The sequence below is a fragment of the Oncorhynchus mykiss genome, chromosome 1 (genome assembly GCF_057628025.1).
Source record: "Oncorhynchus mykiss isolate SJ-2025 chromosome 1, ASM5762802v1, whole genome shotgun sequence".
Lineage (NCBI taxonomy): Eukaryota > Metazoa > Chordata > Actinopteri > Salmoniformes > Salmonidae > Oncorhynchus > Oncorhynchus mykiss.
In genome coordinates this window covers 82,467,250-82,482,573 of record NC_143022.1, presented here as the reverse complement: position 1 = coordinate 82,482,573, position 15,324 = coordinate 82,467,250, and the positions used below count along the sequence as shown (strand labels likewise).

The 15,324-nt window shown below is 46.3% G+C and overlaps 1 protein-coding gene across 18 annotated transcripts in view; it reads right to left on the bottom strand.

Moving 5' to 3' along the window:
- LOC110530085 (girdin) overlaps nt 1-15,324 on the bottom strand; it is an 80,448-nt gene that overhangs the window by 5,952 nt on the left and 59,172 nt on the right. For 6 of the 18 annotated variants that reach the window (XM_036986194.2, XM_036986199.2, XM_036986209.2 and 3 more), the window contains exons 16-30: nt 14,497-15,252; nt 14,069-14,199; nt 13,769-13,907; nt 13,263-13,448; nt 12,958-13,119; nt 12,081-12,358; nt 8,894-9,037; nt 8,375-8,561; nt 7,255-7,400; nt 6,100-6,192; nt 5,189-5,391; nt 4,093-4,164; nt 3,164-3,241; nt 1,841-2,053; nt 1,243-1,305 (exon numbers count right to left, since the gene is read on the bottom strand). In XM_036986194.2, coding sequence (XP_036842089.1) covers nt 1,243-1,305; nt 1,841-2,053; nt 3,164-3,241; nt 4,093-4,164; nt 5,189-5,391; nt 6,100-6,192; nt 7,255-7,400; nt 8,375-8,561; nt 8,894-9,037; nt 12,081-12,358; nt 12,958-13,119; nt 13,263-13,448; nt 13,769-13,907; nt 14,069-14,199; nt 14,497-15,252 — 2,851 coding nt within the window. The remainder of the gene's footprint in view (nt 1-1,242; nt 1,306-1,840; nt 2,054-3,163; nt 3,242-4,092; nt 4,165-5,188; nt 5,392-6,099; nt 6,193-7,254; nt 7,401-8,374; nt 8,562-8,893; nt 9,038-12,080; nt 12,359-12,957; nt 13,120-13,262; nt 13,449-13,768; nt 13,908-14,068; nt 14,200-14,496; nt 15,253-15,324) is intronic. The other 12 variants (XM_036986205.2, XM_090241941.1, XM_090241963.1 and 9 more) reach the window with 2 other exon arrangements.

Sequence of the window (15,324 nt, the reverse complement as noted above, 5' to 3'; positions counted from 1 at the left end):
GTAGGGAGACGAGGGCACAGAGTTTGAGAGAGCACGTCACACATGGCAGCAGATGGTGCATGCAGGAAGGGTGGCATGGTGCCATGCTACTCCAACAACATGCCCAATCACACAAAGGGAGTGGGGAGGGAGGGGCACACATACTTGAAGGGAGTAATCATTCAAGAGGAAGGACCTATTGTAAAACCTGATTGGAGGAAAGGAGCCTTGTGATTGACAAGACCCAGAGGCCAACAGGGGAGGGGCTCAGGTGACTGAAGGGGAGGGAGAGGAGGATTATACTAGAGGACAGGTGTGTGGGATGCAAACTGATAGTGTTGTTGCTGTTATTAGTGGTCTTCAGGATGGTTCAGGTTTGGGAAAGTGATGTCAGCAGGTATGTGACCGGTAATCATTTATAGTGGTAGCGATCTTGAGTAAAGTGGTACTTTTAGTGGTCTTAGACAGATGTGTGACTTCCAACAGATGCTACCGGGGACTCTGCACATAGTGAATGGGTTGAGAATAGAGGGTGAGAGCCTGAGTACTGTTAAAGACCTGCATGCCTGGCACATTCAACACACACAACTGCCTGGGTTAACCTGCTCCCACAGATATTAGACACTACACTGGGCTACAGTAGTGCAGTTCACTAATACTGAGCTACTGCTAGTTACGCTCAGTTTAGGAAATACTAAATTGTCCTAAACTATCTTCCATTATATTAGTTAGCTCACAAACATTCCAGAACATTAATGTAACAGAGTGTAAGTGAAACAGACTGTCCTTGTGAAATTCATGCAACTAAAAAAAACAACAAATATAATTACTGTATTACACAATGTACATGTCAGTGGGAGGGCATTTTAGCTAGCCAAGAGTGAACAGGAAATAGAGATAACCTGTGTGTGTGTGTTATATGTGTGTGAGTGGGGATATGGAGTAGGCAGAAAACCTGATCTACCAGCTAATGGAGGCAGGCAGCTTAAGACCATTTGTTAGGTGGAGTTTGCGGTTAATGATAACATCTTGGCTGAATCCCTTTCTAATGGTAGCAAACTGAAATGCAGAGACATGGGCCAAGCTTCTAGCTAACGTTAGTGGGCTATCTTTACATCATAGTGGCACAACATTTACACTTACTGTAGGGCTTTTTAAAACAGGGACTTTTTCTGGGGCCATTTGATATTTCATTCCAGTAGTAAACTGGTGGTATACAATAGTAATGGGAGTTTCTGTTCTTGCGGTCAACAGTTATTTTACCTTTCCCTTTGACCCCAATGGGGTCGTCTGAGGATGCTGGAACATCTTCACAGGAAGCGTTGTCTGGAAGAAAGACAAAGAGATAAGGAAATATGAGTTATGATTGGAGGGATGGAGAGACTACAGGAGAATAGGGCTTATGGGAAGCAAAGTCTGACTCAGCCAATCAGTCAGCCAATCTTCTGAAAGCTAGAGTATGAAAAAAATGAAAATAATTAATGACTTGCTTCTGAAACACACAAAGATCGGCAGATCTTTCTACTACAGTAAATACACAGGTTAAGGGCATTGGGCCAGTAACCGAAAGGTCGCTGGTTTGAATCCCCGAGCTGGCAAGGTGGACACATTTGCCGTTCTGCCCAAGAGCAAGGCAGTTAACCCCTAACAACAACTTCTCCCCAGGGGCTGATGACGTGGACGTCGTTTAAGGCAGCACCCTCACATCTCTGATTCAGAGGGGTTGGGTTAAATGCGGAAGACACATTTTGGTTGAATGCATTCAGTTGTGCAACTGACTAGGTATCCCCTTTCCCTAGATGATAGTTCAGATGACCACACAGAGGAAGGGGGGATAGACTAGCGGTCCTGTAGTCTCTACCTTTGATCTTCAGGCTCCTCTTGGCCCTGCTGCCTGAAGGCAGGGTGAGTGTGGCGTAGTTGATAGCGTTGGTGGAGTAGGCCATGGAACCCAGCCCTTTCATTCGCCGGGCACCGCTGCCCCCGTTGGTCTCGACGGGCGCCTCCAGGTTCTCTGTGCTGCCTGCCCACTGACCCCCCGCCAGCGCCATGGTCTGTAGCAAGTCGTTCATAGCTGGGTTGGAGATGAAGATCAATTAGCCGATACCTCCTACTCTTATGTGGTGGGCTGACTGGCCCCAGAGGCAGGGCACAGGGAGCAGCGTTAGGCTAAGCATGCAGTGGCTGCTAAGAATCAGAGCAGCAGCATTCAGAGATGTGACACAGTCAGTGTCGGCAAGCCCATGTTGGCAAAGCATGCAAAAGAGCTGAAATGCAGCCAAACTGAAAAAAGACTCAATAAAAATAGCAGAGAGAGTGAAAGATAAAAGAGAAGACAGGGAATGATAGAGAAAATGAGAGAGAAAGAAAGAAAATACAAGATAGGAAAAGAGAGAAAAAGATAAAGAAATCAATGGAAGGCTCCATTTGAAATCCTACATCGTGGCAGAGAGAGAGAGAGAGAAAGAGAGAGAGAGAAAGAGAGAGAGAGAGAAAGAGAGCGCACAGTATGGTTCTGCCAAGCCATGCCTGCATCAGCACTGTAGTGAGAGAGGGGTGAGACGGCAGGCTGCACTCACACCACAGGCAGAGATATATAGATGGGGCCAGAGTCACACAGTGCAGGTCACACCACACTATACAGTACGGTACAGTAGAGAAAAGTGGAATGGCATACAGTTCCTCGCGACTGCACTGTCACACACATATACACACACTAGACCTGGACTAAAAATAAACTACAGCTCATCTACAGATATCACAACACTACAGCGAAAAGAACTACAGAAAAAACCCTACAGTTCACAGAACACCTCAATCCTCTACAATCACATTAACTCACATTAGTGTCCTTAATCACTGAAGAGAGTGTTAGTTTGTTCTAATATCTACATATGTTAGTTCTTGTATGTCATTGCTTTGACTGTACACAAATCTAACCCAAACACAACATGTGTTAAGATAGATGCAGCTACTATTAGGGAGTAGTAGTGTTTGAGTTTAGTATTCCTAGAATGGAAGGAAAGACACCAGCTAGGAGCTATGAGAGGAGACTCTAGGAGATGGAGGGAGGCAGGCGCAGGCCAGAGGAGGTGGAGCGATGGAGGGAGGCAGGCGCAGGCCAGAGGAGGTGGAGCGATAGAGGGAGATGGTAGGACGCTGGGTGGGCTATTGGAGGTCTTACACATGGACCGGCGGTAGATGGCCTTCTCTTTGTCTTTCTCCTTCGATCTGGTCCTCATAAAGGGCAACCTTTTCAGAGCTGTCAGTTTACAGCCAAAGCAGAGGGGGGAGAAACAGAAAGACCAGGGGAGATGGAGAGGAACAGAAAGGAGGGAAAAACAGATGGCTGTTAATGCTGAGAACCAGGGGGACAGAACCAGGGGGAGAGAACCAGGGTAGTGCCCTGAAGACCCAGCTGGGACCGAAAACAAACACACAGTTACGCAAGGGAAACGCTTACATGCAAATGAGCACACACACACTAACACTCACTGACTGTTCAAACAAATTCATACACAAAACACCAGCTCGGTGGGATGGCTGTGAAGAGGGTTGTTACATAGAAGACATCAGGCTGCCAGCACACACACACACACACACACACACACACACACACACACACACACACACACACACACACACAGGATGATGTTTATTAAAGGGTGCAATTAGGAGGTAAAACGATGAGGCAAGGAGTGGCACTGCAGTGAAAGGAGTATTCACAGGGAAACATAAGAATCTGGGACACTGACTATACAGAGACACCATTTTAGATTTCCAGCTCCAGACTGTCTGCATTTCACAGAAATAAAGAAGTGGAACTTCAGTCTTTTTTAGACATATCTCATATTGCGTGTGTATTACTTAAACGTTATTTATTAGAGCTATTCAAAGACAAATCAAATGGTTGCATAAAAGGTTGTCTTTAGTATAGTTGAAGACAAAACATGTGTTAATAGCTGGTGCATTGAGCACAGGTGACCCATAATGCATTGCACCTTTTAATAGGTATGGACATTGACTGAAGGATGAGTCATGACACGTTGACATGCCCTGAGTGACAGGACAGCTCGACTACAAGCCGCGCCCAGCCCTCCCCTCTTAGCATACCATTAGAGGAACCCTGGTTACCCTGGTTACCCTGCACATGGGAATGCTGCACTCTCTGAGAGTCTCTCTTCCCTTTTGCACAGAGAGAGAAAAACAAGCATCGCAAGCGTTAGGTCCACACAACCAACCACCACACAGCAACAAGCATCTACTGTCCTGGAGTCTCCAGCCCGGCAAGCCTCACCGTCTGCAACTGACCCCTGCTCATACTTCATTTACTGAATCTGACCCTGCTCATTCTTCATTTCCTGAATCTGACCCTGCTCATTCTTCATTTCCTGAATCTGACCCGGCTCATTCTTAATTTCCTGAATCTGACCCGGCTCATTCTTAATTTCCTGAATCTGACCCTGCTCATTCTTCATTTCCTGAATCTGACCCTGCTCATTCTTCATTTCCTGAATCTGACCCTGCTCATTCTTAATTTCCTGAATCTGACCCTGCTCATTCTTCATTTCCTGAATCTGACCCTGTTCATTCTTCATTTCCTGAATCTGACCCTGCTCATTCTTCATTTCCTGAATCTGACCCTGCTCATTCTTAATTTCCTGAATCTGACCCTGCTCATTCTTAATTTCCTGAATCTGACCCTGTTCATTCTTCACTTCCTGAATCTGACCCTGATGATTCTTCATTTCCTGAATCTGACCCTGCTGATTCTTCATTTCCTGAATCTGACCCTGCTCATTCTTCATTTCCTGAATATGACCCTCTCATGTTCTAGTGTCAGAGTGTACTTTCCTGTCTGACCCAGTGTCCTTTGGTCTCTCTGTGGATCATATTTCCTGTGTCTGCCTTTCCTGTGTCCAACCCTGCATGTATTTATTAATACAATATATGTGCTCTGCTTCCTGGGTCTTTTATCTAACATGTGATCTAGTCCTTCTTCCTGTGTGTCAGTCCCTCTGGTCAGTTGTACTGAGAGAGGAAGACCTAGTCCCAGGCTGCCTGGTCAGGATCGGTCTATTGCTTCCTTCTATTGTGTTTATTTTACTGTAACGTATACTGATGTGTTTTAATTGCACTTCAAATAAGGCTGGATTTGATCTGTTCAGTAGGGAATATTCCATGCAGGCCTGAGAGTGTGTCAACTCACTGCTGCTCCTCTTGTGTGTCAGCGTGTCGTCCAGGGAGTTGGAGCCAGAGCCTATGGAGGAGGAGTCCTGGCTGTCCAGAGGAAGCCCCAGGAAGCCCTCGCTGGACTCGGAGCGTGTGGGAGTCAGTGTCAGGGAACGCATCCTCTCCCGACTCCTCGGCTTGATCAGCTTCTTCATCTTCAGGGTGATCCAATTCCCCCGTCTGACACGAGAGAGGGGAGGGGAGTGAGAGTGAGAGGGGAGGGAGAGATGAGGGAGGGAGAGAGAAAGGGGAGAGAGAAAGGGGAGAGAGAAAGGGGAGAGAGAGGAAGGAGAGAGATGGGGGAGGAGTTATTGTTATTTGAGGTAAATTATTTTATTCTGGCTAGTATTCAGTTGGAAGGAAAAGGGGGGGACATGTTTTGAAATGAAGGGAATGCATTTAGTTTATTTTCCCATTTCATGCCTATTGAACCAGGGGTTTTCCAGCATCTGGGGTGTTCTTGTAAACCACAGCATACCAATTCCCCAGAGACAGCCATAATTTACAGCTATGATGATGTTGGTTAGGCATAAATATAAACCAGAGCTGCCTGGTTAGGTAGACATTTCAACCATATGCAGGGGTTGGTTAGGTTCAGATGTAAACCATCTGCATTTAGTCAGGCACGGAAATGAATCCGAACTGAATGGTTAGGTATAGTGCAGTCGATTAGGTACTAGAATGAACCCTAACCAGACGACTGCAGCAATGTACTGCAGTTATACATTTAATTTTCATGTGGGGGATGTCTGCTTTGTCTCAGCCAGCTGTTTACTATGACAGATAGTATACAGATACCTATGGACATGATGTACTGCAGCATTCCCAAGTCTGGCCACAGCACCACCCACAGTGACAGCAGTGAGTGGATTCCTCCTAGCTACTTACCTCCGTGGAGGTGAGGGGTCGTAGAACTTGTACTGATCCATGATCTTCTCCTCCAGCTTCTCCTTCTGTCTCCTCAACTCGTTCAGCTTGTCTCTGTGAAGGAGGGAAAGACCAGTTAGCGTCAGGGACAAATGACATCTAGACCAGTTAGCGTCAGGGACAAATGACATCTAGACCAGTTAGCGTCAGGGACAAATGACATCTACACCAGTTAGGGTCAGGGACTAATGACATCTAGACCAGTTAGCGTCAGGGACAAATGACATCTAGACCAGTTAGCGTCAGGGACAAATTACATCTACACCAGTTAGGGTCAGGGACTAATGACATCTAGACCAGTTAGGGTCAGGGACAAATGACATCTAGACCAGTTAGGGTCAGGGACTAATGACATCTAGACCAGTTAGGGTCAGGGACAAATGACATCTAGACCAGTTAGGGTCAGGGACAAATGACATCTAGACCAGTTAGGGTCAGGGACAAATGACATCTAGACCAGTTAGGGTCAGGGACTAATGACATCTAGACCAGTTAGGGACAAATGACATCTAGACCAGTTAGCGTCAGGGACAAATGACATCTAGACCAGTTAGCGTCAGGGACAAATGACATCTAGACCAGTTAGGGTCAGGGACAAATGACATCTAGACCAGTTAGGGTCAGGGACAAATGACATCTAGACCAGTTAGGGTCAGGGACTAATGACATCTAGACCAGTTAGGGTCAGGGACTAATGACATCTAGACCAGTTAGCGTCAGGGACTAATGACATCTAGACCAGTTAGGGTCAGGGACTAACGACATCTAGACCAGTTAGGGTCAGGGACTAATGACATCTAGACCAGTTAGGGTCAGGGACTAATGACATCTAGACCAGTTAGGGTCAGGGACTAATGACATCTAGACCAGTTAGCGTCAGGGACTAATGACATCTAGACCAGTTAGGGTCAGGGACTAACGACATCTAGACCAGTTAGGGTCAGGGACTAATGACATCTAGACCAGTTAGGGTCAGGGACTAATGACATCTAGACCAGTTAGGGTCAGGGACTAATGACATCTAGCTACATAGCCAAGAAACAGACATTTCTCCTGTTGACATGTTTGACACCGGTTACAGATTATCAAAATGTAATAGTGGGGGTCATCTCTCACATGTACTGTCTCTGTTCTACGTGGAACAGGTCCTTGCTCTCCATGGTCTGTTCTAGCAGGGTGCGGTTCTGCAGCATCAGGGTCTGGATCTGGTCCAGCAGGTGACGGTTCTCCTCCTCCAGGTTCCCTTTCAACTGACTCAGCAACTAGGGAGAGAGAAATAAACTTTTTTTTTTTTACCTACGTTTTCAATGGAAATACTTATTGAGCAAGTTTACAAGTTTCTTTTCCATGGTTGTATGTATTACTGCACATTGGCTGTGCCTTTTGCAGTGTGTGAATTGTTGTCTGACACTCTTTAAGCCTCATAGAGCTCAGTGTTGAGAAACCAGCTGTGTATCCCCAGGCACAACTACTCAATCAGCCTTCCTTTCCAACAGACAGATGTCAGGATAGTGGCCCAATATCAGCTATGAACACTTCCATAACATGGGGGCATATTTACCAAGAGTTTCCTGTGATAGAGATGGGAAATATGTGGAACATGCAAATTCCAATCTAGTCGGCCTGTGGGAAGGGGGTGCAGATATTGCAGTTCCTCACACTGGTTGGTAAGTGGGGGGTAGAGAAGTTGGGTTGAGGGGTATGTAACTGTACCTCACACTGGTTGGTAAGTGGGGGGTAGAGTAGTGGGGTTGAGGGGTATGTAACCGTACCTCACTGGTTGGTGAGTGGGAGGTAGAGAAGTTGGGTTGAGGGGTATGTAACCGTACCTCACTGGTTGGTAAGTGGGGGGTAGAGTAGTGGGGTTGAGGTGTATGTAACCGTATCTCACACTGGTTGGTAAGTGGGAGGTAGAGTAGTGGGGTTGAGGGGTATGTAACCGTACCTCACACTGGTTGGTGAGTGGGAGGTAGAGAAGTGGGGTTGAGGGGTATGTAACCATACCTCACACTGGTTGGTGAGTGGGAGGTAGAGAAGTGGGGTTGAGGGGTATGTAACCGTACCTCACACTGGTTGGTGAGTGGGAGGTAGAGAAGTGGGGTTGAGGGGTATGTAACCGTACCTCACTGGTTGGTAAGTGGGAGGTAGAGAAGTGGGGTTGAGGGGTATGTAACCGTACCTCACTGGTTGGTAAGTGGGAGGTAGAGAAGTGGGGTTGAGGGGTATGTAACCGTACCTCACACTGGTTAGTGAGCTTTGTGGAGGTGATGTCCAGCTGCTGGTACTGCTCTTTGAGTTTGGAGAACTCCGCTTCCATGCGGGTCTGTTCCAGCTTGGCACCGTTCATCTGGCTCTTCAGGTTCTTATGGTCGGCCTGCAGGCCCTCATTATCCTTCACCAGCTGACGGTGTGCCATGTTCAGCCTACACACAGAAACATCAGAATGGGTTTCAAACAGCACATTCTTTACTCATAGCCCCTGGCACAGGTCAAACCACAAACCAAACCATTTACTAATTGACGAGCAAAATAACAGCTAAATGGTTAGTTATCTAATTGTAAACTACCACTTAAAATGTCTACATACTGCCACTCAAAACAGACTTTCTTTTCCCTTGCTCTCAAAAAATCTTGTTACACAGGTTTCTCCTCAGCTGGATTGACAGTTTAGGGATGTTCCCTTGCACCCCAAAGTAAACCTCAGGGCACACCCCCCTCCCCCTCGGTTCCTTATACATACAGTATTCAGTTTAACCTTTCATTCTCCTCCTTCAGTTTGTGGTAGTCTGCAGCCGTGGCCTCGTGGCTCTTGTTCTCAGACAGCATCTTCTCTTGCTCTGACTTCAGCTGTTTCTCCAGCTCTTCTAGCTGATCCTTCTGCCTCAGCAGCTGGTTATACCTGTGAATACAGTACCACCTGTTAGTGAACAGCAGCTGGATATACCTGGAAATACAGTACTACCTGTTAGTGAACAGCAGCTGATTATACCTGTGAATACAGTACCACCTGTTAGTGAACAGCAGCTGAATATACCTGGAAATACAGTACTACCTGTTAGTGAACAGCAGCTGATTATACCTGGAAATACAGTACTACCTGTTAGTGAACAGCAGCTGGTTATACCTGGAAATACAGTACTACCTGTTAGTGAACAGCAGCTGGATATACCTGTAAATACAGTACTACCTGTTAGTGAACAGCAGCTGATTATACCTGGAAATACAGTACTACCTGTTAGTGAACAGCAGCTGGTTATACCTGGAAATACAGTACTACCTGTTAGTGAACAGCAGCTGATTATACCTGGAAATACAGTACTACCTGTTAGTGAACAGCAGCTGGATATACCTGTAAATACAGTACTACCTGTTAGTGAACAGCAGCTGGTTATACCTGTGAATACAGTACCATCTGTTAGTGAACAGCAGCTGGTTATACCTGGAAATACAGTACTACCTGTTAGTGAACAGCAGCTGGTTATACCTGGAAATACAGTACTACCTGTTAGTGAACAGCAGCTGGTTATACCTGTGAATACAGTACCATCTGTTAGTGAACAGCAGCTGGATATACCTGTAAATACAGTACTACCTGTTAGTGAACAGCAGCTGGATATACCTGGAAATACAGTACTACCTGTTAGTGAACAGCAGCTGGTTATACCTGGAAATACAGTACTACCTGTTAGTGAACAGCAGCTGATTATACCTGGAAATACAGTACTACCTGTTAGTGAACAGCAGCTGATTATACCTGGAAATACAGTACTACCTGTTAGTGAACAGCAGCTGGTTATACCTGGAAATACAGTACTACCTGTTAGTGAACAGCAGCTGGTTATACCTGGAAATACAGTACTACCTGTTAGTGAACAGCAGCTGATTATACCTGGAAATACAGTACTACCTGTTAGTGAACAGCAGCTGGTTATACCTGGAAATACAGTACTACCTGTTAGTGAACAGCAGCTGGTTATACCTGGAAATACAGTACTACCTGTTAGTGAACAGCAGCTGATTATACCTGGAAATACAGTACTACCTGTTAGTGAACAGCAGCTGATTATACCTGGAAATACAGTACTACCTGTTAGTGAACAGCAGCTGGTTATACCTGTAAATACAGTACTACCTGTTAGTGAACAGCAGCTGGTTATACCTGGAAATACAGTACTACCTGTTAGTGAACAGCAGCTGGTTATACCTGGAAATACAGTACTACCTGTTAGTGAACAGCAGCTGATTATACCTGGAAATACAGTACTACCTGTTAGTGAACAGCAGCTGGTTATACCTGGAAATACAGTACTACCTGTTAGTGAACAGCAGCTGATTATACCTGGAAATACAGTACTACCTGTTAGTGAACAGCAGCTGATTATACCTGGAAATACAGTACTACCTGTTAGTGAACAGCAGCTGGTTATACCTGGAAATACAGTACTACCTGTTAGTGAACAGCAGCTGGTTATACCTGGAAATACAGTACTACCTGTTAGTGAACAGCAGCTGATTATACCTGGAAATACAGTACTACCTGTTAGTGAACAGCAGCTGGTTATACCTGGAAATACAGTACTACCTGTTAGTGAACAGCAGCTGGTTATACCTGGAAATACAGTACTACCTGTTAGTGAACAGCAGCTGATTATACCTGGAAATACAGTACTACCTGTTAGTGAACAGCAGCTGATTATACCTGGAAATACAGTACTACCTGTTAGTGAACAGCAGCTGGTTATACCTGGAAATACAGTACTACCTGTTAGTGAACAGCAGCTGGTTATACCTGGAAATACAGTACTACCTGTTAGTGAACAGCAGCTGGTTATACCTGGAAATACAGTACTACCTGTTAGTGAACAGCAGCTGATTATACCTGGAAATACAGTACTACCTGTTAGTGAACAGCAGCTGGTTATACCTGGAAATACAGTACTACCTGTTAGTGAACAGCAGCTGGTTATACCTGGAAATACAGTACTACCTGTTAGTGAACAGCAGCTGATTATACCTGGAAATACAGTACTACCTGTTAGTGAACAGCAGCTGATTATACCTGGAAATACAGTACTACCTGTTAGTGAACAGCAGCTGGTTATACCTGGAAATACAGTACTACCTGTTAGTGAACAGCAGCTGGTTATACCTGGAAATACAGTACTACCTGTTAGTGAACAGCAGCTGGTTATACCTGGAAATACAGTACTACCTGTTAGTGAACAGCAGCTGATTATACCTGGAAATACAGTACTACCTGTTAGTGAACAGCAGCTGGTTATACCTGGAAATACAGTACTACCTGTTAGTGAACAGCAGCTGGTTATACCTGGAAATACAGTACTACCTGTTAGTGAACAGCAGCTGGTTATACCTGGAAATACAGTACTACCTGTTAGTGAACAGCAGCTGGTTATACCTGGAAATACAGTACTACCTGTTAGTGAACAGCAGCTGGTTATACCTGGAAATACAGTACTACCTGTTAGTGAACAGCAGCTGATTATACCTGGAAATACAGTACTACCTGTTAGTGAACAGCAGCTGGTTATACCTGGAAATACAGTACTACCTGTTAGTGAACAGCAGCTGATTATACCTGTTAATACAGTACTACCTGTTAGTGAACAGCAGCTGATTATACCTGGAAATACAGTACTACCTGTTAGTGAACAGCAGCTGATTATACCTGTTAATACAGTACTACCTGTTAGTGAACAGCAGCTGGTTATACCTGTAAATACAGTACTACCTGTTAGTGAACAGCCGCTGTGCGTTTACACGCGTCTCTGACTTGAGTGCTGTGTAATGGTTTAGTGGAATGCATAATAAGACTGTCGTGCACGTGTGTGTTTGGCCATGAGTGTGGTTAAGTGTGTGATGGTAGGCCAGCTGTGCTACAGTATGCATTAAGCACATAACAGTGCCAGTAGAAACCCCACCTGTCCTCCAGGTCTCTGTGCTGTGACTCTAGACTCTTGTGGGAACTTTTCAGGCCTCCATGTTTGCCGATGAGGCCCTCATACTCGGAGGCCTGTCTCTCATGCAGGGCAGCCAGTTTCTCATGGTCCCTTAGCAGCATCTCATAGGTGGACCTCAGGTCTTCCCTGTCCCTCATCGCCCCCTCCTTCTCGTTCTCCGTACTGGACTGCTGCGTCGCCAGTTGGGCATTCTGGGCCATGAGAGCGCCACTCTGGGAGTTCAGCGTTGAGTTCTCAACCTAGGGGGGAAAACAAGACTTCTGATTGGACGATCTGAGCAGTCTGAACTCAATCAGAAAATGCCCTTAACTATAACAGTTTCTTCAAGGTTTTTGTCATGTCCTGCTAGGAATAGCAATAGATTAGATGCACTGATTATGTGAAAACCAGGGTAAGAACCCCACAAAATAATTTGAATCGACACCGGTGTCACTTCTGAACAACAGGGGGCACTGTGTACGCAGCCAGCCTGTCCTTCTAGTCAACTCTGATGGTTGAGACGTTGCATGTCCTTGTCTGATTTGGATAGACATCAGTGGTCAAATGTTTTTTTGCCAGTACAAATCACAAGCACAGACATGTTCAAAGTTGTAATTAGTTTTGGCTTGCAGCAGAATGCAAGATTTTGTTGATCCGCTGACAAAAAATACATCAAAATAGATGGAGCAAAGCTCAATGAGAAAGGAATTATCTCTAGCCACGGGGCAGAGTGGAGAGAAGAGACACGCTTGGGGAGAGTTTAAACTACAATACAGGCTATAGATGCAGTGTAGACAAGGCCAGAAAATAGAGTTCAGGGCACAGCAGTGAGAGAACAACAGAGTGAACCCGGGCTTACCTGTAGTTTGGCGTTCTGGGTCTGTAGTGTGGTGTTGTTCTCCTGTAGAGAGGCAGTCTGTCTCTGCAGAGCCAGAATCTGGGCCTGCAGGTTACTGCTCTGGGTCTCTAGCTGCTTCAGGTTGGTATGCAGGGCCTGCTTCTCTGCCTGGAGGGTGGCATTCTGGAGATGGTATAGACAGACAGACAAGATATACACAGGCATTATTTATATGTAGAGTCCTTCACACTTCAGTGACACATCACTGTCACATGCAGTATCTAAGACGGCTGTTTTGAGTTGTTGATTAGATAGAGTGTACTCACGTTCCTCTCCACCTCAATGAGGCGGTCTTTGACCTTGAGCAGTTCCCGGGTGGTCTCGTGGCTCTCCTTCTCCCACTTGTTGACGGCCTGAGAGTCCTCCCTGTCCCCTCCTCTGGGGGGTGAGCTCTGCACCATCCTCTCCTCCTCCTCCTCCCTCTGTCGCAGGGCCTCGTAGTTCTTCTTCACCTGGAAAGGTCAAAGGGTTAAACCTCCATCCCCCCAAATCTTCCAAAGATATACTGTTCTCTGTTCTGGCACCCCAGCAAGGGTTCTAGTTTTCGTGACAGAGTTGAAAAACGTGCTGTGGAGACTATTCTCTGTGTTTTCCAGGCTCCTGGTGCCTCAGGAATTGATAACATAATGAAAAAGGAATGAATACATAATACAGGGCCTCAGAAGCATTTCAGCGTTTCTCTGAGTCATGTGTTAAAGAACATAACACAGAATCTCTCGGGGATAATGTTTTGGTCTTCTGGACTGTTGTAATGTATTGTTTGGGAACTAACAGTTTTAAGTTCCTGGCGCAGTTGTTGGTTGAGGTTAGAGGACTCCTGCAGTCTGGCCTCCAAGGCAGCTATCTTCTCCTCCTTGATCTCCAGAGAAGACTTGAGAGTGGACTCTAGCTTGAACTCCAGCAGCTTGTACCTGCAGATAAGGGACATTCACAATCATTAAAAACCAAGGGTCTTCCCTGGAAAGAATTCAAGGTCTTGACAGTGTATTGATGGCAGAGTACCTACTATGAACGTTCATCGATGTGGTCCCTTTGACAGCAGCATAGTGGTTTGTGTGTGTGTGTGTGTTACCTGTCGTCGTCAGAGCTCTGCTCGGCTTGCAGCAACCTCTCCTTGTTAAGGCCTATCTTCTCCAGCTCGTGGGTCAGTTTCTCAAGATCATTGTTCATCTGCTGAGTCCGCAGTTTCTCACTCACCAGTTCCTGGAACATCAAACGCCAACCCAGAATCACTTAACATTTGTAATCCCTACACCCCAATCCTTTATTAATGAATAATATAATCTTATGGAGCACAGTGGAGTTCCAAGTTTCTGAAAATGTGTTGACAGAGTGCTCTGGTTCTATTACTTTGTGCATAATGCAGGCGCAATGACTGTAACAGAACTTTATCGATCATCTAAATGCACATTTGAAGCCTTATGGGCATTCACCCAATGCATTACAATATATCTCCTAACATTACAACATGCCTCTCTGGGGTAGTAGCGACACCATTACCTCTCGCAGAGTGACCAGGGTCTTCTTATCTATAGTGGCCTGTTTGACCAGCTCTTTGTTCTCCTTCTCCAGGTCTTTAAGGCGGTTGCAGGAGTCCTTGAAGGAGGTCATCTCCTTGCCCAGTGAGCGGTTCTCCTTCTCCAGGTGGCTGATCCTCAGGTTGTCCTCGTCCAGCTTGGAGTCCCTGATCTCCGCCTGCTGTCTCAGCCTCTTGTTTTCCTTCTCCAGCTGCTTCTTGTCCTTCTCCAGCTGAGAGCTCTCCTGCTCCAGAGTCTTATTCTCCTGCTCCAGCTGCTCCAGACGTTTGCTGGAGATCTTCAGTTCCTCCAAGCTCCTCTGCAGACTCTGGTTCTCCTGTTCTACGTCCTGCAGCTCCCCCTCTAGCTGCTGGATCTTGCGGCTGCTGTTCTCTAGGGATTTCTGCAGCCGCTGGTTCTCCATGTCCAGGCCCTGGTAGCTCACCTCCAGCCTCTCCGTCTTCCTGGAGGAGGCTTTGAGCAGCTCCAGGCTTCTCTTCAGCTGGCTCCTCTCGCTCTCCAGCTCCCGGTTCTCCAGTTCCAGCTGAGCCGCCTTGTTCCCGGCCGAGCGGAGCACCTCTGCAGCCCTGCGGAGCTTCAGGTTCTCCTCGTCCAGCTGGGCATTCTCCTTCTCCAGGGCCTCCAGCTGGAAGGAGGTGCTCCGCAGGCCTTCCACGTTCTTCTTCAAACGACGGCCCTCTGCCTCAAGCTCTGCGTTCTCCTTCTCCAGAGACGCCACCTGATGATTTGAGAGAATGTGGAAAAATGTATCAATTAATAAATTCTCCTCATTCAGAGTCCCATCTACTGT